General features: G+C 62.5%; 1 protein-coding gene across 1 annotated transcript in view; it reads left to right on the forward strand.

Moving 5' to 3' along the window:
* The first annotated feature begins 371 nt into the window (after positions 1–371).
* Positions 372–25,592, forward strand: part of Sh3tc1 (SH3 domain and tetratricopeptide repeats 1) — a 29,857-nt gene continuing 4,636 nt past the window's right edge. Inside the window, exons 1-14 of the mRNA XM_042672693.1 lie at positions 372–430; positions 4,832–5,018; positions 6,640–6,741; positions 8,554–8,681; positions 9,477–9,582; positions 10,884–11,033; positions 11,167–11,341; positions 13,162–13,238; positions 13,843–14,038; positions 14,780–14,913; positions 15,375–15,413; positions 16,489–18,174; positions 21,512–21,692; positions 24,226–24,376. Coding sequence (XP_042528627.1) covers positions 4,868–5,018; positions 6,640–6,741; positions 8,554–8,681; positions 9,477–9,582; positions 10,884–11,033; positions 11,167–11,341; positions 13,162–13,238; positions 13,843–14,038; positions 14,780–14,913; positions 15,375–15,413; positions 16,489–18,174; positions 21,512–21,692; positions 24,226–24,376 — 3,276 coding nt within the window. The 5' untranslated portion in view covers positions 372–430; positions 4,832–4,867. The remainder of the gene's footprint in view (positions 431–4,831; positions 5,019–6,639; positions 6,742–8,553; positions 8,682–9,476; positions 9,583–10,883; positions 11,034–11,166; positions 11,342–13,161; positions 13,239–13,842; positions 14,039–14,779; positions 14,914–15,374; positions 15,414–16,488; positions 18,175–21,511; positions 21,693–24,225; positions 24,377–25,592) is intronic.

Genomic DNA, 25,592 nt, shown 5'->3' on the forward strand with positions numbered 1-25,592 from the left:
GCTTGCCCCTGTGTGTGTGTGCACGTGCACGCACATGTGTATACATGGATGCTTGTGTCTGGGCGCCGTACACATGTGTGTGTGCATGCATGCGTGTGCATGCACACAGAAGTAGAAGAGGAAGAGGGAACCAAGCTGAGGTTGCTGGGACGGGCGGGCAGCAGCTGCTCGACTTCCCCAATCTCGGTGCAGGCCGGAGCCTGGGTGTTCCCGGCCTCTGCAGACAGGACACGGCCTGGCCTCCATCCAGGAAGGAGCTAATGATCAACCAGCCAGCAAGCTCGGCCCGGCCATGGTGAGGAAGTAGGGCAGGAAGCAGGGGGGGGGGGGGGCGGTGGCAGGGCCCAGAGCCTGCCTGACTGTGGAGCCCGCCCGTACCCGGGCGGCCAGCTGGCGCCTGTGTCCTTGCGTCTCCGGTGTCTTCAAGGAGGTATCTGAGGAGCAGAGCCCTCAGGCACAGGGTCTGGGGGGGGTGTCCAGGTAGGAGGGGGTGATGGCTGTGGGGAGGAGGGCAGAGCTGGGTCTTGCCTTCAATGGACTCTCGGATCGGCTTCCTGCCTTCCTCTTTTAGGAAGGCTTTTCTGACTTGCTTGAGGTCCAGGGAGCAGAGGCCCCGGGCAGCTGCTGGGCGCTGTCTCTCTGCGTCCCCAGGGGCTGCTCAGGACTGGATTTTTCAGAGTTGCCGTGTGGCCTTGCGGGCTCCGGGCCTCTCCCTGCAAGCACTCCTGTCTGGATGGGGTGTGGGCGGTGACGGGCGGTGTGAGGGGTTCTGGGCTGGTGGGTCCCAAAGGTGGTGACCCTGCTTTGGCCACCACCACCCACCGTGCGGACACTACCCAGCCTCCCTGAGGTCTCTCTGGGTCTCGCCGGGCCTGGGGTGGCTCCTCCAGGAGCCTGGACCCTTGCCCTGCCCGGAGAAAGCAATGTCGGGCCAGACATCAGAGCCAGGGCAGCCCTACTCAGGCCTGGCCTCATGAATGTGCCCCCTCGCCTCTGGCCCAGGGGCAGGGGCACAGGTTGGCTGAAGGAGGGTAGCACCAGATTCCAGCCAACCGGAACCAGAATCCCACCAGTCCAGGGCTGGGGATGTGGGTTAAGTCCAGCAAATGCAAGGCCTTAAGTTCAAACCCAGCACCACCAGCACCATCACCACCACCAGAATCTTACCTGTCCCCTGGTGGGACCTGGACTGGGCCAGACCTCGGTCTGCACATCTGTGAGGTGGGCACCGCAGAGGCTCCATCCTCTGGGGCAGGGATTAAAGGTTAAAGGGGAGGGCAGAGCTCCCTGAGAGGGGGCCATCACTCAGCCATCAGCATCTGTGGACGCGGGGTTCCCTGTGTTGGGCCCGCGCCAGTCATTTGTGGGTGTGCAGTCCTCGAATTCGGGTGCCAAGGCACGGGGTACCATCAGCCCCGCTACAGAGCAGAGAAAGTGGGATGGCGTGCCAGCCCCATGGCTGCCCTTACCAGCAACGACACACTGCTGTCCCAACAGAGACAGAACTTGTCCTCAGAGCTCGGGGTGCCGTGAGTCAGAGACAAGCTGTGGGCAAGGCAAGGCTCCTTCCGGGGCGTGAGCGGATTCCTTCCCGCCTCTTCCAGTTTCTGGGGTCCCAGGAGCGGGGCTTGTGGCAGTCACCACTGTGATTCCCACCGGGCCGAGTCCACCCGACCCCAGCGTGACTCAGCCTCAGCTGAGGCTGGTGTCGGCTGCACAAACCCCACTTCCCCGCAGTGTCCCCGGCGGACACCCGCGGGGCAGCGTTCCCCTCAGCGTGGGAGGCAGGACGGCCCTCCAGAGGTTCTTGTGGGTGATGTGGACACGGTCTCACTGGTCCCTACTGTGTTCAGTAGGAGGCGGGCGACAGCTCCAGCCAGGCCCCCCGGCCTGCTGCCCGCATTGATGAAAGGCTGTCCCTGACCCCCAGGACCCTGCGCCCAGCCTCCAGGGGAGTGGTGCTGGCTGCCTGGGGTTCTCTTGGTCCCCTCCCAACCACTGTGATTGCTGGTGTTATGCTGGGGTCTGGATACCGTGATGAGCTGGGCAAAGAGGGCAGGCGAGAAGGGAGACGAGGCCGCTCCGGTCGCCGGGGCTTGGGGGCGGCCTGCTGCCCAGGGCTGCGTCTGGCCCACTCCCAGGAAGCAGGGGGGAGCCTGAGGCCTGGGGGGCGGGCGTCCTGCGTGGGCCTGAGCCCACGTGTGACACAGCTTCTCAGGTCTCTGCAAGCACCACTGTGCGCCAGCCCCAGGGACCTGGACTTCTCGGAGGGCCTGTCCCTGTCCCTGACCCCAGGGAGGTGGGCAGGAAGGGGGCCAATCTCCAGGTCATTGCCAGCTGACGCCAGCAGAGTGCGTGTGGGTGCAGTGTCAACCTGGCTCCTGTGTGTGTGTGTGTGTGCGTGCCAGTCCTGGGGTTTGAACTCAGGGTCTGGGAACTGTCCCTGAGCTTTTGTTCTTAGGCTAGCATTCTACCACTTCCGGCTTTTTCTTTTTTCTTTTCAGTGGTTAATTGGAGATGAGGATCTTGCCTGGGTTGGCTTTAAACTAAGATCCTCAGATCTCAGCTTCCTGAGTAGCAGGAATTACAGGCGTGAGCCACCCGTGCTGGGCCAGGCTGGCTCTTGAAAGTACAGAGATGGGAAGGCCAGCAGTACGGCCCGGTAGTGGGCAGGCCGAGGCTCTCCTAAGCCAGGGCCTGCAAGGTCAGGAGATGGGAACCAGGGCTCTGTTACGATGCTTCCGTGAACTCCAGCTACAAAGGCAGGAGACGCCTGGTGTTGCAGGCCTGGCCCAGGGCTGTCTGGTAGGAGCCAGAAGGGCAATTTGGCAAAACAAGGAAGGGGCAGACTCAAAGTCCAAGGCTCAGGCTGAACTCAAGGCTGGGGAGGGCACCGGCCTGGAGGATGCCGAGGAGGGGGTCAGGTGTGACCGGGTGGGCACGGCCCCCCGGGGCCGGGGGCAGAGGGCAGAGGCCTGTGGCATGACTGGTGTGTGATCCTGGGACCCACGATGGACAGCTGCTCCAGTGCCAGCTGCCCCGGGGCTCCTGGGTCAGGATCCAGGCCGAGAAGGCCTGGCACTGTCTGTGGGTCCCGGGCTGTGCCATCTCGGGACCTCCTGGGGTCAGTGCTGTCTGGCTCAGCCAGCACCACGGGCCCGGGCTGCCTTGGGACAGGAGCTAAGAAGGGGAGGGGGCTGAGACCGTTGCCCCCATGTGTGGGAGAAATCATCCACGCAGTGCCCAAGAAGGGCTCGGTGGCCCCCTTTTGGAGAACACTTGAAGTGGGGAGAGACAGGCTCCCCAGCTCACTCTGCCCCAAACAGACCCACGCCCAGGCTGGCAGCGCCACCGCGCGGCCCTGGGGAGGGCTCGTGGCACCTCTTTGGCCTGCAGGGCTCTTGGGGGTCCTGCATCCCGGACCCCAGGTCTGGCCCCTCGTCCTCTGCCCCAGTGGCCTCCTTGGCTGTCTCTGCAGGTCCTGGACGTCGGGTCCTGGCAGACGATCTGGTGGCACAAGTGCCATCCACCACTGTGGGCCGCGTGTTCTCTGAGCCTGCTGTTGACCGCCCTGTTCCAAGCAAGGGCTCAGTCAGGGGAGGCCAGCCCTGCCCTTTCATTCCCGGTGCGTGCGTGGAGAGAATCTGTGTCTGCTCCGAGGGCAAGGCCGAGATTTCCCAGCTCACGGTCACGTGGACCCGGTGAGGTCTGCGCACCGAGAGCCGGCGGTGGTCTGCCCTCTGCCCTGGAGGCCAGGCGGGCGGCTGACGCAGGCATCGCCCTGTGCTCCATGGCCTGCCCGCGCTCTGTGTCCGTGTGCGGCTCCTGCGCTGGTGTTTGCGTCCTGAAAGGGGCGCCATGTTGTCCATGCTGTGGCCCCCATAGTGACAAGGCCGCTGAACCCAGAGGTCGGCCTGCCAGGCTATACAAGGCCCTCGTTCATTTTATTTTTGGAGGGGGTGCCAGGGATAAAGCCAGGGTGTCTGCCCCTTGGCTTCACCCCCTTGCTGACCTCTGACCCCAGGAAAGGCTGAGGCAGAGTGACTACCTCCCATCCGGTTTCACCTTGACCCTTCACCTTTCTGCTTCCTCCACTTCCTTCCTTCCTGGGGTGCCCAGGGGTCTGGGCTGTCGGGGCCCTGGATGGGCTCCAAGGAGCCTTCTAGAAGCATTTGCACAGACTGTGGAGGGAGACCAGGCTGTGTGGGGCACCCTTTATAATCCCCAGCAGAGCCTCCTGGGGAGAGCATCTCCAGCGGAGCAGACCTGTGCTGCCCCGGCCCGTGGGGGCCTGGCTGGAAGCCACGTTCCACAGGTGTCCGGTGGCAACACGTGCTATTGTTTTTACACACGTTGACACACGTAGGCAGTCCTCTGTGGTCTATCTGAGCAGCCAAGGCCGAAGGCCCTGGTAGCGTGCAAGCCGGGGAAGCCCGGCCCGAGGACTTCCAGCCTGTGCCCGGGCTCCGGCTTTGGGGCCCGCCTGGGCGCAGGGCCCGGATGGAGCCTCTCCCAGAAGGCTCGACCAAGTTGCAGAGACAGTGGCTTACGAGGGAGGAGTCATCCGAGTGGAGATGGCTAACGGCTCAGCAAAGGCCCTGGGGTGCTGGGGGCACAGCAGGGTCCAGGGACCAAAGAGAGGCTGAGGAGGTAGCCTGCGGGGGGGGGGGGGCAGGAGGCGGGCCTCCCACTCTGCCCCTCCCTGTGCCGGCCCGACACCTGCTCTGATTCTCAGGTGCTGGGGACTCCACAGGCCTTCTCTGCTCGACTCTGCAGCTCCACAGCCTGCCCCCTAGAGGGGGACTTGGCCAAACACCCGTTTCCTTTCTAGCATGTCCAGCCCTCCGTCCAGAGGCCACCGTGGATCATGAAGGGGCCCCCGGAGACCATGGGGAGGGGGCCAGCGGGACCCTCTGGAAGCCACAGCCGCAGAGCGAAGGCCCAGCACCTGGCCATGCACTCACCGACTGGCTGCCAGCAAGCGGGGCCGGGGGAGGCCAAGGCCGAGCTCAGAGGCGGTGAGTGCAGACGGAGGCCCGGCCTCCCTCTCCCAGGACCTGCCATCGGCCCGGGGCTTCTCCTTTCCCGTGCGTTGAGAGTCACGTGCTGACTGGTGCTTTTCCCGATGTAGGTGGTATATCGGGAAGGGCCTGCAGGGTGATGGCCATTTATCTGGAGACTTCTAGAAGTTCTCCTGCAATCCTGCTTGTTCCTCACACCCCCTGGATGTCCCAGGGAAGGCTTTGCTCCCCAGGAGGCCCACCGAGGCCTGGGAGGCCACAGGGCTGGTCTACCCTCCACAACTGATGACCAGATCAGGCCTAGTGCCCCTAAGGTGCCAGGCAGTACTTCCTACCCAACCACAGGTGGGCACAGGAAGGGACCTGGGTTCTAATCCTGGGTGTCGGCGGGCCACTGCTTGACTGGCAACCTCCGTGAACTCCAGGACCCCTCCCTGCATGCCCTCAGACTCTGGGATAGAGGAGAGAGGAGCCCTGGGTGGAGAGGCCTGACTCCTCCCTCATCCCGCCTGGCTGTCCAGGGCTGGGCCCTGCCGACGCTCAGCCCCGAATGACCCCGGCGGAAGGGAGGTACAGCCTCCGCCGACCTGAGGAGGCTTCACCTCTGTTGTCCTGCCGTGAGCATGTGTCAGGGGCTCCCCGCCACCAGAGGCCCCTGTGTATGGACAGGACCCCGTGTCTGCCTCCCACCTGCCGATTTCCTCTGCGTGTCAGGGAATAGCACCCATTCTCCCCAAGCAGACTCTGCCAACGTGCGCGATTCACACCCTGGTGTGTTCTCGCTCGGTCTCCACACGTGACTGACTGTTTCTGAGTGGTTTGAGAGCAGACCGCAGACGTGAAACCCTTCCTCTGACAGAGGCTTGTGTTTCCCCATTCCCAGGAACCTGCTCTAGGGACCCCAGGGCAGTGATTTAACAGTGGGCCCCTGGTTTTCCTAATGCTGTTCTCGGGCAAAGCTTGCTGGTTGTCCCGACTGTGTTCCCGGAGCCTCTGAAATTCCAGAAGTCTGCTCCCTGCCTCTGACAGCTCCTTTCTACCCAGAAGTTGCTTCTGGAACATAGTCCAGCCACCCTGATTGGCCCCTGTTTGGATTCCATGATGCTTCTTTCTGGTCCCGTAGGGATTGTTCCGTGCAGTGTCTCGGGCATGTAACGGCCTCGGGTCTGCTTCCTAGCAAAGCTCCTGTGCTTCGCTTTTTTGCTCGAGGCCGGTGCTCTACCAGGTTTGGCATCTTGGGAAGGCATTATCCTGGGCCATCCGAGAGGGCCTGGACGCTGTCACGGGGTCTTTATGTGGGGCGGGGAGGAGATGGAACTGTGAGGGTTAGGAGCCAATCAGAGAGCCGAGTGGAGGCCAGCCTGGGGGCCGGAAGGCAGGCAGCCTCCTGCAGCGGGGTCGGCCCGGGCCACCCAGCCCTTCCCGCTCAGAGCTACCCGCCTTCATTCGGCCACGTCAGAGTCCAGAAAGACACGCTAGCACCCGTGCTGCGCCGTCTCCTGGGTGCGGAGACGTGTCTCGCTGTCCCGTGGGGGCGCACGGCTTCCTTCGGCTGGGCTTCGGTGAGCGACCGATGGGAAAGGAGGCTGGGCGGGCGCTGAGCCTCCTCTTCTTCCAGAGACACTTGGGTGTCTGCGAGGTGCCTGTGCCGGAAGCCCAGGGAGTTGCTGTGTCACCGACGAAGCTCCGCCGCCTGGCCAGACGGCAGCGTATCCCACAGGTGGGTGTCCTGCGCGGCCTGGGCGCGTGGCCCAGTGCTGTGCCAGCCGGCCCTCTGTGTCCGTCGTGAAACACCGGCGGCCGCGGGCTGGGAGGGCACCGGCGACTCCGGCGGGCCATGCGGAAGCCGGCAGCCTGCTCTCTCCCCGGCCAAGTGGGCTGGGGACTGCGCGGGTGACGTGAGGCCTACAAGTGTCCCCTGGGGGCTGCACGGTGACACAAGGGACCCGCTCTGTCACGGGGTGAGCCCAGGACGGCGGGAGCCCCGGGGAGGGGTGTCGGGGCAGGCTTTCTAGAGAGGGGTTCCAAAGACCCTCATCCCCGGCCGCCGGAGGCAGCACAGGGCGGGGGGAGGGGGAGGCGACAGAAAGCTCCAGGCTTGTGAAGTCCCCCCGACCCCGGACACCGCCTGTGGGGGAAGCTGAGTGCCCGCTCTGCGGTTCGACATTCGCCGTCACCATGGCACCCCATACCCTCTCTTTGGGGCGGCCAGCGCGGTCGCTTGGGTTGGCTAGGCCGCGCTGGGCAGTTGCACAGACTGCTCTGGGCTGGGAGATGCGAGGTCCGCCCCGTGGGTGGAGTGCGTGTCGGCCCTCAGGGTCTCGTGGGCTCGCAGCTGGGATTTCCGTGACATGCCGGGCGGTCCCCCTCGTGTGGGGTCCACCCCAGGTTCCAGAAGCTCCACCCTGCCCCACCCTGGGCCCCTCCCTGCTTGAGAGTAGTGTCCATTCTTGGTGTCCACTCTCGGCCTCCAGGACAGAGGCTGGGAGGCAGGTGTCCAGCCTGTCCTGAAGGCATGGGGGATGACCCCTGTCTCACATAAGAGCACGTGTACCAGAGTCCCCTAGGGTGGCTGGGAGTAGAGGGGAGGTGGCCATGCTGGTCATCCTGCTTGCAAGCAGGAGCAAAGGCCCTGGGGCAGGATTGGTGCCTTGGTATGTTGGAACAGCAGAGAGGACCAGGCTTTGGCTGTGAGGTGCAGAGCTTGGCTTTATTCTGGGGGGGGGCGGGGGCACTGTAGCTGTGCTGTGCCACCGGCCACCACAGGCCATCGCTGGCCACGTGGGGCTGCCTGCAGTCACGTTCCCCAGGAAGGTATGAAGATCCCACCTCCTGGAGCACTGCCAGCTTCCCGAGGTCTGCAGTGAGGAGCGTGTGGACAGGAGGCTGGCAGGGTGGACGCGGCCGTCCTCCTGCCCAGAGCGCTTGGAGCTGGGCCAAGTCAGGAGCCCAAGTCAGGACCTGGGCCGAGCCTGAGAGGCCCAAGCCAGGCAGAGGCCAGGCCGGGGCCATTGGAGGTGGGCGCGGGGCGGAGGCCGGGCAGCTGATGTGTGACCCACAGCAAGGGCCGTCTGGACACAGGGAGCTGGCGAGGGAGCTGAGGTGGAGGAAAGCAGGAGCTGCGACCCAGGGGTCTGTGGAGATGGACCCGGTCTGTGCCCGGGAACCAGAAGCCGCGGTGGCAACACAGGTGGCTGCGGCGGACGAGCTCCTGTTGGCCTGCTGTGGGGACCGCGCCCAAGGCCCTGTCTCCCTGTCCAGGCCAGGCACAGCTGGAGCCCTTGAGGCCAGAGGCCCCTGTTCCCTGCGGGACAGCCTCTCACAGCTAGGGAAACCGAGGCCAGAGAGAAAAACAATAGTCAAGGCCTCTCGGGACATGGCCGGGGTAGAGCCTGGCTGTCTAGAGCTGCCTGTGAGGCCTGGGCCCGGGTCCTCGGTGTCAGCTCTGTGGGTGGGGGCCCGCGGGGGTGGGGAGCTCCCCGCTGCCCCCCCCCAGGGCAGGGCAAACCGCCCCTTCCATCTGCTTCTGCAGACCTGGCCCTGCAGCTGCGGGCCGTGCGGAGGAGGAGCGGGCTGCCGGCCCCAGGCCTGCAGGAGGCCCTGCGGGCACGGCTGCGCCTGCTGGAGGGGGACAGCCGGGACGTGGCCCGCGTGCTGGGCGTGAGTATGGCCTGCGCGGTGGGGGGCGGGGGGGAGCGGGGAGGGGGAGAGGGGCCGGCCGGCCTTCACCGGCACAGACAGGGGAGGACAGGGCTGGGCCCAGGGCGGGAGGGCGGCCGCCTGGCGACGTGCGCAGACTCCGGGGTTTGAACCCTGTCTGCACTGCCAGCTGGTCACGAGCGGCCTGTAAACACCAGGAGCCCCAGAGGGATCTGGCTGGCTTTTCTTTCTTTCTTTTTTTTGGCTGGTCATGGAGCTCACACGCTGTCCCTGAGCTCTTCAGCTCAAGGCGAGTGCTCTGCCACTGCCACCACAGTGCCACTTCCAGTTTTCTGGTGGTTACGTGGAGCTAAGAGTCTCACGGACTTTCTGCCTGGGCTGGCTTTGAACCGTGATCCTCAGATCTCAGCCTCCTGAGTAGCTAGGATGACAGGCATGAGCTGCCCATGCCCAGCTTTGCTTTTCTTTTTGGGTGGTACTTGGGCTTGAGCTTGCTAAGCAGATGCTCTCTGTTGGAGCCTTGCCCCAAAACCTTTTCTTTGGCCTTATTTATTTTTTCCCACCACGTCTTGTGTTTTTCCTGGAGTTGGCCTCCCGGAGCCTCCTCCTGCGGACTGCCTCCTGAAGGCAGTGGAGAGCCTCGGCTGGCTGGCAGGCCGCACCGGGCTTGGCCGTGGCAGAACCTGCCCTGCCCTTGCTGCCCCCAGCCCGGGCCGAGTGTGCAAGGTGTGTGGGTGCGGCGCCTGCTCTCGGAACCGCTGGAAACGCCTCTCATCCCTGTTTCTTCCTCTTAAGGAGCTGTCGGCCAGGCTGCTGTCCATCCACAGTGACCAGGACCGGATCATGGTGACGTTTAAGACGTTCGAGGAAATCTGGAAGTTTTCTACCTACCACGCTCTCGGTAAAGCGGCCACCTTCCCCAGAGTCCAGCGCAGGCCCCCGGAGGCCGCTCCCGTGCGTGCCCCACCGTGGCCTCTCCAGAGAAACCGCAAACGTAGGGCCGGCGAGGGGCCGTGTGTACCCCCGGGTCGGTGGTGCGTCTGTTCTGGTGGAGCTAGGGGGCCCCAGGTGGTTCTGTCTGTGCTGTGAGCACTCACGCTCCTCTGGAGGCTGGGCAGAGGGAGGCTGCTCTCTGGAGGCCTGTGTGCCAGGCCCAGCTGCCGTGTGTTCTCCTCCATGTCAAAGTCCTTTTGAGTCTAACTGCACTCGGGTGGGATCTTCAGCACACCCTCCAGGCCACCTTCCTGTCCCTGTCCTCAGATGGACGTACAGCGTTTAGTGTGTGTGAAGAGCTCACTCTCCATTTGTCTCGAGTATGCGGGCTGGTGAGGCCGTGGCTCACAAAGGCTTGATTCCCCCCAAATGGGGACCAACACAGTAGCACCACAGAAAGGCTTGGGAAATCCAGTCCAGGGTTCCAGGTCATTTTGTATTGTTGCTTTGTTTTTATGCCAGCCCTGGGGCTTGAACTCAGGGCCTAGGTGCTGTCTGTTGGCTTTTTCATTCAAGGCTAATGCTCTACCACTCAAGCCACAGCTCCACTTCCGGCTTTTGGTGGTTAATTGGAGATAAGAGTCTCTCAGAGGTGGGCGCTGGTGGCTCATGCCTATCATCCTAGCTACTCAGGAGGCTAAGATCTGATGATTGCGGTTCAAAGCCAGCCCAGGCAGGAAAGTCTTTGAAACTCATCTCCAATGAACCACCAGAAAGCTGGAAGTGGCGCTGTAGCTCAAGTGGTAGAGCGCTCACCTTGAGCTGAAGAGCTGAGGGACAGCGCCCAGGCCCAGAGTTCAAGCCCCACGACCAATTTAAAAAAAAAAAAAAAAGAGTCTCTGGGACTTAATGCCTAGACTGTCTCTGAAATGCGAGCCTCAGATCTCAGCCTCCGGAGTAGCTGGGATGACAGGCGTGGGCCACCGGCCTGGCCGCCAAGTGTGTTTTGTGACCTCGTATTCTGCACCTGGCATGTACAAATGCACTCAGTAGTGTGGATGGGGCTGGACGTGACCCCAGACCCGTAGACGGCAGGGTGGGTGCAGAGGCGCCGCAGCTCCTGGGTGGGCACAGAGGTTCCCGGGTGGGGTGCAGAGGCCCGGCGGCCCCTGGAGGCCCGTGTCGGTCCACAGAAACCCTTCAGGGCGGGTCCCCCAGGCCTCCGGCCCTCTCCGGAGCTCCCCCCGGTGACCGGGCCTGGCCTTGCAGGCTTCACGCACCACTGCCTGGAGAACCTGCTGGTGGGCCCGGCCTTCTGGCTGCTCCCGCCCCGCGAGGAGGAGGAGGAGACGGCCATCCGTGTGCTGGTGGACCAGGACGCCCTGAGGGAGATGCACGAGAGCCTCCTGGTCCAGGAAGGTGGGCGCCCTGTGACTGTGCTGGGGGTTCTGCCCGGGGGTGGGGTGGGGGGGGTCCGCGGCGGGGACCCTGCCCGGCAGAGCGCCAGCCGTCCGGGTCTGGTCACCCCGGGCCACCCTCTGTCCCTCTGAAGGACGCTTTTTTGTCCTGTGTCCTGACCACCGGGTGAGAGCAACCACACGCTCAGGAAAGGACCCCCAGCCCCGCGGGCGCGCGTCGGGGGGAGACCTCCCGCCCTCCAGCTCCAGCGTGTCCTCCCAGGAGCCGGCCACCGCGCCAGCGCCAGCGCCCCTGGAGCCCTTTCACCAGTAGGTACCGAGCGGGCCACCCATCCCCACGGCCGGCCTCCCTGCCCTGTCCTCACGGCCGGCCTCCACACCTGTCCCCACGGCCGGCCTCCCCACCCATCCCCACAGCCGGCCTCCCCACCCATCCCCACAGCCGGCCTCCACACCCATCCCCACAGCCGGCCTCCACACCCATCCCCACAGCCGGCCTCCCCACCCATCCCCACAGCCGGCCTCCACACCCATCCCCACAGCCGGCCTCCACACCCATCCCCACAGCCGGCCTCCCCACCCATCCCCACAGCCGGCCTCCACACCCATCCCCACAGCCGGCCTCCACACCCATCCCCACAGCCGGCCTCCACACCCATCCCCACAGCCGGCCTCCCCACGGCCAGCCTCCCCACCCATCCCCACAGCCGGCCTCCACACCCATCCCCACGGCCAGCCTCCACACCCATCCCCACAGCCGGCCTCCCCACCTGTCCCCACAGCTGGCCTTGCCACCCCGTCCCCATGGCCGGCCTCCCCACCCATCCCCACAGCCGGCCTCCCCACCCATCCCCACGGCCGGCCTCCACACCCATCCCCACAGCCGGCCTCCCCACCCATCCCCACGGCCAGCCTCCACACCCATCCCCACAGCCGGCCTCCACACCTGTCCCCACAGCCGGCCTTGCCGCCCGTCCCCATGGCCGGCCTCCACACCCGTCCCCACAGGCCTCTCAGTTTTGCCCCAGGTCCTGTTTGCCTAGAGCTGGTGGAGGCTCGGGTCCCTTCTGCTGCTTCCTTGCTGTGTGGCCTTTGCGGTCAGTCCTCCTCTCTGCCTCGCAGACTCCTGCCTGGGGGCCTGGGGCATCGGGCGGGCAGGGCCGTGCTGGGTTTGCAGGGCATGGGAGGGCTCGGCGAGCGGTTTTGTCATGCTGCCCCGTGGCCTCCGTCCTCACAGCCAGGAATGAAGCCTAGGTACAGGAACCAAAGGCTAACACGCGCTCCGTTCGCTGGCTGAGCGTGGAGTGTAAACCGCCGGGGAGTTAGCTTCCTGGAAGCCAAGGCAAAGAGGGAACCCACAGCCGCTGAGGCTCCGCTCGGGGCGGAGGTTGTCCTGGACGCTCCAGCCCGGAGCAGGCAGCACCCTCCCTTCACCCAGCCCTGAGGCCGGGGGCTGTCCAGTGCCCCATCCGGCAGGCCCTGAGTCCGGGGCTGTCCAGCGCCCCATCCGGCCATCTTGTTTTCTTTTTCTTTTTCTTTTTTTTGTTTTGTGTCTGGTCGTGGGGCCTGAACTCTGGGCCTGGGCGCTGTCCCTCAGCTCTTCAGCTCAAGGCCAGCGCTCTACCACTTGAGCCACAGCACCACTTCTGGCTTTTTTTTCCTGCTTATGTGGTGCTGAGGAATCGAACCCAGGGCCTCAGGCATGCAAGGCAAGTGCTCTACCACTGAGCCACCTTCCCAGCCCAGCCATCTTGTTTTTTACTTGAGGCAGCGGAGGCCTGGAGCAATGACGGTCCCACGGCACCGAGAAAACAGCAGGACCAGGATTAGAATCAGGGCTCCTGGGCCCCACTGCCTCAAGTCTCACAAATCCTGCTGGGCTGAGAACTTTCCAGAAGGAAGTAGGGACAGACACTCTGCAGACACATGGGGGCGTGGGTTAAGGAGAGGGAGAGGAGCGTGTGTGAGGCAGAGGCTGGCACTCTGGTGTGGAGGCCGCACACCTGGGTGGGGGGTGTGTGTGGTGCACACGCGTGTGTGGGGCGGTGCTGGCCCCGTGAAGGCCAGCCCCTGCCCAGCGGCCCCCTGCCCGGACCTGACCCCCGCAGCGCAGGCCTCTGTCTCCCCAGGTGGGCTCTGCGGGTCCCCTGGGACCCCGCCGATGATGCTGACTGTGGCCCCCCGGCGCCCAGCGTCCCGTGCGCGGGTACGTGTCTTGGCCTTCCTTCCCCGGGGGTGTGGGAGGTGTCTGGCTAGCTGACCCTTCCTAGAGGCAGAGGGGAAGGCTGGGGTCTGCTCCGGGCTCAGGGGTGAGCATGGAGGCCAAGAGGCCCTGCACCCAACACTCAGGAAGCCAGACGGAGCTCTGGTCACTACTCTGGGGTGGACGGCACCCTCCCGCCCCTTGCTCACCCCCTCCCCCCACCCGGAGGCCCTGGCCAGCGGGACTGGGCTCTGTTGGAAACTGCTGGGCGCGGGTAGAGGCTCCGGCCCGCCCTGTGCCTAGCCTCCGGTGGAGGCGGGAGGCCGGAGGCCAGCCCCACGGCGACCCCACCCTTTGTCTTTTCTGGCCTCCTGGGGTCTACGGCCGGACTCAGAGCCCTGCCAGAGGCAGGGGCATTTGGGCCTGGAGCTGCATGCCACCAGAGTTGAGTTACCTCAGTTTCCCGTCGTTAGCCTATGCTTACAAACACCCATGGGTCTCTGGGGACCACACAGCGGGCCAGCCCCTCTGTCCGCTACTGGCCAAAATGGAGCCGTCTGGTTGTCCCCGGGCGGGCCTCATGGCCGACGCGAGCCTCCTTCCCCAGGGCTTGGCCTGGCCTCCGCCGTGGCCGACCACCAGGGCGCAGGCCCCGAGGAGGTGTCCTTCCACAGCGGCGACGTCATCGAAGTCCTCGGTGCCCGGGTGCCTGGCCTGCCCTGGTGCGTGGGCCGGCACGTGGCCAGCGGCCAGGTGGGCTTCGTGCCAGCCGGTCTGGTGCGCATGCAGGAACCCACGTCGGGGTGAGTGAGCCCCCTCCCCAGTCCCCCTTCCCCTCCAGGGACCCGTCTCCCTCCAGCTGCCTGGTGGCGCACGGGAGGCTGTCCAAGAGGCTCCTCGCTGCCTTCCCTGCAGCCTGTGCTGCCTGCCTGGTCCCTGGTGCCCAGCTCTGCCCCATGTGGACCCCCATGTCCTCCAGGGGGCCGCAGGGGGCTGGCCACGCCCACGTCGCTTCCTTGATACTTGGGGCCAGATGTCAGGGTCACGGTAACCGCTGACCGCTGACCACAGGCCCCCTGCATCGTGCGAGGCCCCTCCGCCTCTGCCAGCCACCGCTGGCTCAGGCTCCTCAGCTGCCCACCCATGCCCACAGTCCCTGTCCCTGTGTCCCCGTCTCTGTGTCCCTGTCTTCGCGTCCCTGTCTCTCTGTCTCTGCGTCCCTGTGTCTCCATCTCTGTGTCTGTCCCTCTCCCTCCCTCCCGCCCTCTTTTGTTATTCTCTTTCTCTTTTTGTGCCGGCTCTGGGGCTTGAACTCGGGGTTTGGGCACTGTCCTATAGCTTTTTTTGCTCACAGTTGGCAGTCTACCACTCGAGCCACAGCTTCATTTCCAGCTTTTTGCTGGTTTAGTGAAGACAGTTTGTAGGGTTTGTCTGCCCGCGCGGGCCTCAAGCCTCAATCCTCGATCTCAGCCTCCTGAGGAGCTGGGATTGTAGGCGTGTGGTGCTGCGAATGAGGGCTGTGAGCAGAGCCGCTGTTTCTCCAGGTGGGAGAGCGCGGTGTTCCTGAGCGAGGAGGACCGGGCCTTCTTCGGCACCCAGAGCCACTTTTCTGAGGAGGACGCGCGGAAGCTGCTGAGCAGGATGTCTGGCACAGACGTGGGCACCGTGTACAGCCTGGGTGGGTGCCGAGGGCTCGTGGTGGCCTTCACCCCCCAGGACCCAGGGAGAGCACCCCACACTGACCACCGAGGACAGCTTTCTGGGGATGATTTGTGGTCATTTCAAGGAGGTGGAAGCCAAGGCTGGAGAGATACCAGCCCTGGAGGGAGGAGGGCGCGTGGGGGGGGGGTGGGGGGGAGGGCTTCATCCCAGGTCTGTGGCACCTGATGCAGATCTCTTGGAGATGTGGGGGTCCGGGGTGCCCCTCGGGAGAGCATGGCCCTGCCTTGGAGTGCGGGGGGGAGGATGGGGCCTGTGGGGGGGGGGGGGGGCGGCCGCAGACCACTGTGCCCTGCCCCAGCCTGGAGACCGGGAAGCCGCAGGTTCTCTGGCCCCCACGCCGCTTCCCCCTGATGGGTGCTGACCAGAGAGCCGCTGCTGCTGGCCTCAGGGTGACCGCTTTCTCCCCTCCCCCCTCAGACCAGCTGGACGCCACGTGGGAGCAGCCGGAGACAGCAGGTGGGCACCGCCCCACGTCTAGGCTTTGGGGACGGAGGCGGGGCAGGGCAGCCGCGCCGGGCATGGTGGACTGAGGACGGTGACGTTCTTCTCTGCTGGGTGGGTGGGGTGTGGGGGAGGCTGGGGGTGGCATCTGTGGGGGTCTGAGACACCCCCACCTCTCCCAATGAGTGGCCAGCTCCCGTGGCTCACGGCTGAGGGTCCCTTCCTGGGCCTCGGTCCAGGCTGGGCCTCAAGATCTGCGGGCAGTGGTGGCCAGGGCCTGTGGCTGTAGAAGAGGCCCCTCTCCCGGCAGGGACCCTCCTCCTTCACCCCTGCCTCCCACTTGCTCCCTGCCCCGGAGCATCTGCAGGCCATGCCCCGGGGATGTGAGCAGCCCAGGGCCCCGGGGTTTCCCTGCAAATGGAGCCATCCAGGCTGAGCCCATGCAGCCCGGGGGGGGGGGGGGCGGGGGGGGGAGGGAAGGTTCTAGAGATTGCAGGGAGTCGGCCCCAGGGCTCTTTGGAGCCCCGCAGCCAGGGTTAGGGGAGGATGGGTAGGGGCCGGCTCTGCCCAGGCCCCTGAGCAAAGGCCCTGCGGTCTCTTCCAGCTGCCCAGGCGGGAAGGCAGCTGGCAGCCGGTCTGGCAGGACCCGGGAGAAAGCCGGCCTGGTGCCATCGGGTCGTGAATGTGACACTGAACAACTGTGGTGTGTGTGTGTGTGTGTGTGTGTGTGCACGTGCGTGTGTGCACGCGTGTGTGCCAGTCCTGGGGCTTGAACCCAGGGCCTGGGCACTGTCTCTGAGCTGTTTTTCTCAAGGTGAGCACTCTGCCACTTGAGCCACAGCTCCACTTCTGGCTTTCTTGGTAGTGAATTGAAGATAAGAGTCTCACAGATTTCCCTACCGAGGCTGACTTCAAACTGTGATCCTCAGCTCCCCGCCTCCTGAGTAGCCGGGATGGCAGGAGTGAATGCCAGTGCCGGGCATCCTCTCCGGCAGTGGGATGACCAAGGACCCACTTTTAGCCTCGTATACTCCGGAGTTAGGGCCCAGAGACAGACGGGAGTCTAACTAAGCATTTTGGTGACTTTCAGAAACACAGCTTCCTCACGTGAACCTAGAGCCGTGCGAAACTCTGCAGACGATCAAGAATGTTCTAGAACAGTGCAAATCCTGCCCGCCATGTCCCGAGGAGCCAACCTCGTGGGACCCCCAGGCCTGGCCCCGCGGTGTGAGCGCGCCGGAGCCCGAGGAGCCCCCCTTCTGCCTGGATGCAGGAGCCGACTGGGAAGACGCGGACGCTCCGGGCTCCCCACTGCGGGTGCTGAATGCCCCTGGGCACCGGGCGTGCCCCCGCGGCCTGTGCGAGGCCTCGCTTCCATGGCTCAGCGCGGCGCTCTGCGGCTCTGCAGACGAGGACGCGCTGGCTGAGCGCCTGGCGCGGGCCCGGGCGGCGGCCAAGAAAGCCGGTCTGGGCATGGCCCTGGCCAGGCTCTGCTTCCTGCTGGGCCGGCTGTGTGCCCGGAGGCTCAAGCTGTCCCAGGCCCGGGTGTACTTCGAGGAGGCGCTGGGGGCCCTTGGACACAGCTTCGGAGACCTCTCCCTGACGGTGGCCGTGTACACCCACCTGGCCGCCATTTACCTGAAGCAGAAGAACAGGCAGAAGGGTGTCCAGGTGGTTCCCAAGGCCGCGGCCCTGCTCCTGGGGACCCCCGGCCCCACGGCCAGCACGGAGGCGGAGGCCGAGCTCCTCCGGTATGCCCTCCGCAGGGCCATCTGCACCCGGAGTCCGCAGGCCGAGGCCCGGGCCTGCTTCCTGCTGGCCAAGCACCATGCCCGCCTCAAGCAGGCCCACGAGGCCCTGCCCTACCTGGAGAGGCTGCTGCTGCTGCTGCCCACGCCGCCCCCCGGGGCCGCCTCCTGGCCCACCGACTGCCACCTGCTGCTGGCGGACATCTACGGCCACAAGTGCTTGCCCCACCTGGCGCTGAGCTGCGTCCGGGCGGCCTCGCCCTGGAGCAGGGCCTCGCTGGCCGGCTGTCTGCGGAGTGCGCAGCTGGTCCTCCACAACGCGCCCGGGCTGCCCGGCCCGAGGAGGGCGGACTCCGGACTCCCCGCCCAGGCCGCCCACTACCTCCGGCAGGCGCTGGCCACCACGGCCGCGGGCCCCGGGCGGGCCCCGCGCGGCCCCCTCTGCGCCAGCCTGGCTCAGCTCCACAGCCAGCACGGGCAGCACGGCCAGGCCATCGCGCTCATGACGCAGGCCGTGCTGGCAGACGCTGGCTGCGGTGCCCGGCCCATCGTGGACCGCCTGGTGTCGCTGGCCTGGTTATGCCTGCTGCACGGGCAGAGCCCGGAGGCCCTGGGCATCCTCCAGTCCATCTTGGAGGCGGCGGTGGCCGGGGAGGACCAGGAGGGCGTGGTCACCAACATGCTGGCCATCGCCCTGCGGAGGACGGGCCGGACCCGGCGGGCGGCCGAGGGCTACTACCGCGCCCTCCGGGCCGCCCGGAGCCTGGGACAGCTGCACAACCAGGCCGTGGTGCTGGCCAACTTCGGGACCCTGTGTGCGCAGGTGGGCGCCAGCCGGCTGGCCCAGCACTACCTCCGGGAGGCCATCGGCCTCTTCTCCCGGCTGCCCGGCCGGACGTGCGGCCGGGACTTCACCCAGGTCCTCCTGTGGATGGGCCGTCTGTGCACCCGCGGGACCCTGGCCCAGCGTGGAAAGTGCTACTACATGTGGGCCTTCCTGGTCGCTGTGGAGACCGGCCACCTGGAGAGTGAGTGGGGTCCCCCACCGCCCGGGTCTGCCTCCAGCCCCACCCTCGCTCTCTCCCTGGAGAGACAGCATGCCTTCCCTCCTCTCCCTCGGCGTGGGGGGAGCTGGCAGGCGTTCCTCTGGTGTTGGGGGCAGCCATGAGGGGGTCTGCGTGCTGGGAATGCCCCCAGGAGCCTCTCAGTGCACCCCTAGCCCCCGATATAACCTGAGATCAGGCCTCGCTGAGCTCGATGAGAGTCTGGCCTCCTCTTCCCACCTTCCGAGCTGCTCAAGTGAGCAAAAAACAAAAAACAAAGTCTCGCGTTTGCTGGATGTAAGCCAGGCTCCCCTGGGACTGTTTGGAGAGCAGCCGGGTGGGTCTGCCGGGCATCCAGCCTTGCCGCGTGGGTGAGGGCAGCCTCTCCAGCATGGACTAGAGGGCAGCCTTGCGAAGGCCCAGGGATGAGTAAGCAGAGTCGGCGTAGAGCTTGACGTGGGTGGATAGGATGGTTGATGGTTAGAAGGGGGCGGGGCAGCACCCAGTGCCGCCGGCTGTGGTGTGGCCGAGGCCTGTGAGCATGCGAGCTGGTGAGGGCTGCGGCACCCTCTGCACGGGTGGACAGTGGCCGGGCGGCAGGTGGCGTGTGGGAGAGCCGTTGGTGGAGAAGGCGGCTGTCCCCGGGGAAGGCCACGTCCTGGGGCATTGGCACACCCTCTGCCCTGGGCACTGCTCACCCCCCAGGACACCCTGTCCTCACAGAAGACTGCTCTGGGAGACTCTGCTGTCCCCCAAGGGTCCGAAGGTTGGGTCCCCAGCACAGGTCCAGCAGGCTCATGGCATTGATGGAACTGACCTCGCAAAGAGGCCTACGGCAAGAAGGAAGGGAGGGAGGGAGGGAGGGAGGGAGGGAGGAAGGAAAGAAGGAAGGAAGGAAGGAAAGAAGGAAGGAAGGAAGGAAAGAAGGGAGGGAGGGAGGAAGGAAAGAAGGAAGGAAAGAAGGAAGGAAGGAAGGAAAGAAGGGAGGGAGGGAAGGAGGGAGGGAGAGAGGAAGGAAGGAAGGAAGGAAAGAAGGGAGGGAGGGAGGGAGGGAGGGAAGGAGGGAGGGAGGGAGGGAGGAAGGAAGGAAGGAAGGAAAGAAGGGAGGGAGGGAGGGAGGAAGGAAGGAAGAAAAGAAGGGAGGGAGGGAGAGAGGAAGGCAGGAAGGAAGGAAGGGAGGGAGGGAGAGAGGAAGGCAGGAAGGAAGGGAGGAAGGAAGGAAGGCCCACACAAGAGCTTCTTCAGCAGCACACAATGCTCCCATAGGGCAACCTGTAGCTGGAAGACCCGACACCCACGGCCACCACCAGGTCCTGGCCCTACCAGCCAGCTGCCCCTCTCCTTCAAGGCTTTCCGGAGGGCAGGGCATGGAGACCCGCAGACAAGGGTGGGGAGCAGGGCAGGACCCCAGAGCTGCCAGCGTCCTCCGACCTCTGGGGTCATCTGGGGTCACCAGACATTCTGGTGCAGTAGGCATTTTCCTAGGATTTGGGCAGCTCCAAGTGGGGGCTTCCTATCGTGACGTACAATGAATTCTTCACATAGTTCTTTCACCTTCTTTTGTTTCTGAGGTTGGTAGCACTGTGCCTCTTTGGTTCTGATTGCTCTTTTGGCCAGCAAAGATTAGTCAGATTTGCTTATCTTTTTAAGCAGGATGCTGGTGGGTCACGCCTGTGATCCTAGCTACTCAGGAGGCTGAGATCTAAGGATGGTCGTTCAAGGCAGCCTGAGGAAGAAAAGTTTGTGTAGGATGCCATCTCTAAAATAACTAGCCAAAGCCAGGCTAGAGGTGTGGCTTCAGTGGCAAAGCATCAGTTGAGCAAGGAAGCTGTGTTAGCTGAGGACCTTAAGTTCAAATCCCAGTAATGCAACAAAAATTATTCATTTTCAAGTAACCAACTTTCAGTTCATTGATTTTCTCTATTGCTTTTATTTTTTTCCTGCATTATTATTATTTAATTATTTCTGCTCTGAAATTTTTCTTTTTGCTGGCTTTATGCTAGTTAGCTCTTCTTTTTTCTAGTTTCTCTGGGTGGAAGTTTAGATTTATGGTCTGAAGTTTTTTTTCCCACTTTTCACAGGAAGGCATCCAATAGCTATGAATTTCCCTCTAGCACTGCTTTGGCTGCATCCCTTCAGTTTTTTGTGCTTTTGTTTTGAATCATCTCAAAGTCCTTTTTTGTTTCCCTGTGAATTCTTTGCTGACCCCATATGTTTTTAGGAGGGTGCAGTTTGGTTTTTCATACAATTGTGACTTCCCCAATTTATTTTTTATTACTGTTTCTGATTCCTTCCCAAGAGGGGGGAAAGTACATTTCACAAGATTTCAAGCCTCTGATGTGCAACAAGACTTGTTCTCTGACGGGACATGTGGCCTGTCTTTTTTTTTTTTTTGGTAGGTCATGAGGCTTGAACTCTGGCCTTGGGTGCTGTCCTTGCACTCTTCAGCTCAAGGCAAGTGCTCTACCACTTGAGCTATGGCACCTCTTCCAGTTTTCTAGTGTTTATTGGAGATAAGAGTCTCACTCTTTCCTGCCCAGGCTGGCTTTGAACTGAGATCCTCAGATCTCAGCCTCCTGAGTAGCTAGGATTACAGGTGTGAGTCACTGGCACCCAGCTTAATGTGGCCTGTCTTGAGGACATTCCTGTGGGGTCTTCCAGTGGGTAGAGTCCTGGTGGGCGGGGCTCTTCTGCTGGTGGGCAGGTCCCTGCTGTTGGTGGGCGGGGCCTGCCAGTGGGCAGCGTGTTTGCTCCTGCCTCTTAGTCCTGGCTGCATTGAGGTGAGGTTATGTCTGCATGCTGCTTCTGTGTGGATCTCTGGATTGGTTCTGACCATTGGAGGTACCCCACAGCTCCCAGGAGCCTGGAGCTAGGAGAGTCCAGTCAGGCTGGGCTTGGGGCCTGATATCCTAGATGGAGACATACTTTGGAATACTGGAGCCAGGTTGAGTGACAGTCACCCTGTGCTTTGGGTCTCAGGCAGGACACTGGCTGGACACGCCCTGGCTTTGGGCACTCCCTGTGTCCATCCACATTGAGCTGCTGGGGCCTGGCCACCTGCTCCAGTGGCCAGGCTGGAAACAGGAAGATAGGATGGTTGGGGGCAGCCCCCCATTGTTAACAGTGACCCCCGCAGCAGGCAGCCCTGAGCACCTCCACACCCTCCACAGACACACATACTGCCTCTGGGCTCAGGGTCCCATCTGGAGAGGCCCTGGCTCACGGAAGCCAGGACAGAGCCAACACCCAGAGGTTTAAGGGGCATGATCCTCTCTGGCATGGCAGAGCCGGAGAGCAGCGTGTTCCTTTTGTTCCCTCCCAGGCCAGCTGCAGGCTGTCCAGCAGCTCTGCCACTTCTACAGCAAGGTGGTGCCCAACGAAGCCCAGTGTGTCATCTACCATGAGTTCCAGCTCACACTGGCCCGCAGGGTGGCCGACAAGGCATTGGAGGGTCAGCTCCTGGAGGCCATCAGCCAGCTCTACCTGTCTTTGGGAACCGAGAGGTAAGAGCACTGCCTGCATGGGGTGGAGGTGGCATGGAAGTCAGCCTTATCTGTGGACAGTCCTGACCCTTCGGGATGTTGGGTTTCATGACATCAGCTGAGTTCTGACCTGCCAGATGTATGAGTCCTGGCTCACCTGGGTAGATGAGGGATAGATGGTGGGTGGGTGGACAAATAGATGGGCAGATGGATGAATGCATGTGTAAGAGGAAGGGAGTATGGTTAGATAGATGAATAGATGGGTAAATGGATGGACTGATGGATGGGTGGATGGATGACTGGATGGATGGATGGGTGGGTGGATGGATGGATGGGTAGATGGGTGGATGGATGGTTGGATGGATGGATGGGTAGATGGATGGACGGATGGATGGGTGGATGGATGACTGGATGGATGGATGGATGGGTGGGTGGATGGATGGGTGGATAGATGAATGGATGGGTGGGTGAGTGGGTGAGTAGATGGATAGATGGATGCATGCAAGGTTGGGTAAGTGGGTGGGTAGATGGATGGATGGGTGGATGGATAGATGAGTGGATGGGTGGGTGGATGGATGGATAGATGGGTGGGTGGACGGGTGGATGGGTGGGTAGATGGATGGATGGATGTATGGATGAGTGGGTGGGTAGATGTATAGATGGGCGGATAGATGTATGGATGGGTGATGGGTGAATGTGTGGATGGATGGGTGGATGGATGGGTAGATGGGTGGATGGTTGGATGAGTGGATGGGTGGATGGATGGGTGGATGGATGGATGGGTGGATGGTGGGTGGATGGTGGGTGGATGGATGGATGGGTGGATGGATGGATGGATGGGTGTTGGGTGAATGGGTGGATGGATGGATGGATGGGTGGGTGGGTAGATGACTGGATAGTTAGGTGGATGGGTGGATGGATAGATGGGTGGGTGGATGGGTGGATGGATGGGTAGATAGATGGATGGATGGGCAGATGGATGGATGGGCAGATGGATGGATGGGTAATGGGTGAATGGGTGGATGGATGGGTTGATGAATGGATGGGTGGGTGGGTGAGTGGGTGGGTAGATGGATAGATGGATGGATGGGTGGATGGGTGGAGGATGGGTGGGTAGGTGGATGGATAGTTGGGTGGGTGGGTGGGTGGGTAGATATATGGATGGATTCATGGATGAGTGGGTGGGTAGATGGATGGATGGGCGGATGGATATATGGATGGGGGATGGATGAATGTGTGGATGGATGGGTGGATGGATAGATGGGTGGATGGATGGATGGATAGATGGATAGATAGGAGGATGGGTGAGTGGGTGAGTAGGTGGGTAGATGGATGGATGGATGCATGGGCGGATGGGTGGATAGATGGATGGATGGATGGGTGTGTGTGGGGGTGGGTGGATGGATGAATGGATGGGTGGATGGATGGACGGATGGACGGGTGGATGGTTGGGTGGGTGGGTGGATGGGTGTGTGTGTGGGGGGGGTGGATGGGTGAATGGATGGGTGGATGGGTGGATGGACTGGTGGGTAGGTGGATGGGTGGATGGATGGATGGGTGGGTGGATGGATGGGTGGATAGATGGATAGATGGGTGGATGGATGGGTGGGTGAGTGGGTGGATGGATGGATGGATGAATGGATGGGTGGGTAGGTGGGTGGGTGGCTGGCTGGCTGGCTGGCTGGATGGGGTGGTTAGGTAGGTGGATACACACACAGTTGGAAGGGAAGGCAGGCCTCTGGCTGGGTGACCAGCCTTCCTGACTCCACACTCACATTGACCCTAGAGTGTCTCACACCCCCCAGTTTCTGCCAGTTTCTGCCATGGTGGCTTCTGGGAGCAGACATTGGCCTGCTGAGTCTTCAGCTGCTGGCCAGACTCAGGATTGGAGTGATCTGGCCTTGTGTTGTCCCCAGACATGACCCCATGTGTTTCTGAAGCTTTGTGTTCCCAGAAAACAGGCTGCTGCCCCCCTGTGTCCCCAGGGCTGCACAGGGTGCAGAGACCCTGCCCCGGCCATGTGTCTGCATCACATGGTGTGAGCCACAGCAGTGTCCTGGCCAGCTGAGCCCCAAGTGGTGTCCCTGCATTGGACCCTGCTGGGAAGGAAGGGACCGCAGCCTGTCCTCAAGGGTGCAGGACAGGCGCTTGTCCTGGACCCACCCCAGGAGCCGACCTGGGTTCCGCTCTACAGCATGGACAAGTCAGAGAGCTTCTGTCCTATGTGTACGGTCCTTGCTGTCCAGAGAGGCACTGGCCGTGTTTGGGCCAGCGGGAGGGGGGAGTGGAGGGTGGAGGAGAGCACACAGTGGCCCCCACAGGGAGGCTGGTGTGGACAGCATTTCCCCCGAAGAGTTTTGTTTGTGTTTCTGTTCTGGGCCCCAGGTTTCATCCTGGCCTTCCGGCAGCCCGGAGGGCGACACGCGGCATGGGGCGGCACGCGGCACGCAGCACGCGGCATGCGGCAGAGGCCACACCATGCACTGCTGGCCGCAGTGGGACGAACCCAGGCCCGTCTCAGTGATCTCTCTCTCACATCTGCATCTGACTCCAGGGCCTACAGGTCAGCTCTGGACTACACCAAGCGGAGCCTGGGGATCTTCATCGACCTGCAGCGGAAGGAGAAGGAGGCGTATGCCTGGCTGCAGGCGGGGAGGATCTACTATATCCTACGCCAGAGCGAGCTGGTGGATCTGTACATCCAGGTGCGGCATGGGCAGGGGGCGGGGCTCACCTGCTGTCAGTCCACCCTCCCCCCATCCGCCCATCGGTCTACACCCAACATCCACTCACCCATCCATTTATCCATCCATCTATCCATCATCATTATCCATCCATTGTCTATGCATCTATCTATCCATCACCCCACCCATCCATCCACTTATCCATCCATCTCATCCACCCATTTTTTTTCTTTTTTCTTTCCTTCTTTCCTTCCTTCTTTCCTTCTTTCTTTCCTTCCTTCCTTCCTTTCCTTCCTTCTTTCTTTCTTTCTTCCTTTCTTCCTTTCTTTCTTTCTTCCTTTCTCTTTCTTTCTTGTCTTTTGTGGGGTTTGAACTCTGGGCCTGGGTGCTGTCCCTCAGCTCTTCAGCTCAGGGCTAGCACTCTACCACTTGAGCCACAGCACCACTTCTGGTTTTCTAGTCATTTATTGGAGATAAAGAGCTTCACAGACTTTCCTGCCTGGGCTGGCTTGGAACTGCAGTTCTCAGATCTCAGCCTCCTGAGTAGCTAGGATGACAGGCGTGAGCCACTGGTGCTCAGCTTCCACACATTTTTCTATCTACCCATCCATCCACTCACTCCCCACCCACCACCCATACGTATGTGCGTGCGCACACACACACACACACACACACTCACACACACTCTCACACACTCTCACACACACACACACACACACTCACATTCCAGAGCCACTTTTAAGCACCTAGCTGGGGTAAGTTACCGTTTTTCTGCCTTCTGGATGTGTATGACATTGTATATAATAGAGGCAGCAGGTGGGACGCACGCAGGACTATTCTGTCGTGTACAGATGATTTCACGTGGCCTGCGGTGGGAGGTCTCTCCCCATGACCCATGGCATCCCAGGGGCCGCCTCTTCCTCCCTCCTGCCCAGCTCCCTCACCGTCTCACCCCAGTGCCCAGCTTTGCCAAGAGCCATCTCAGCTGCCGAGAGCAGAGGGCCGGGTCCTCGCTGGCACATAGCAAGTACTCAGCCGACACGTGCGTTATCAGCACGCAGCACACTTATTTCATGTTTATATATTCCTTTTTGTGATGCCGGGTTTTGTACTTGGCCTTGCACTTCGCGGACCGGTGCTCCGCCTCTTAGATCATGCTCCAGCCCTTTCTACCTTATTTTACAGATAGGATCTTGCTTTCCTTTTGCCAGAACTAGAGTAAACTTGTATTCCCCGC

This window comes from Dipodomys spectabilis, unplaced genomic scaffold (assembly GCF_019054845.1).
Source record: "Dipodomys spectabilis isolate Male_0828 unplaced genomic scaffold, ASM1905484v1 ptg000760l, whole genome shotgun sequence".
Taxonomy (NCBI): Eukaryota; Metazoa; Chordata; class Mammalia; order Rodentia; family Heteromyidae; genus Dipodomys; species Dipodomys spectabilis.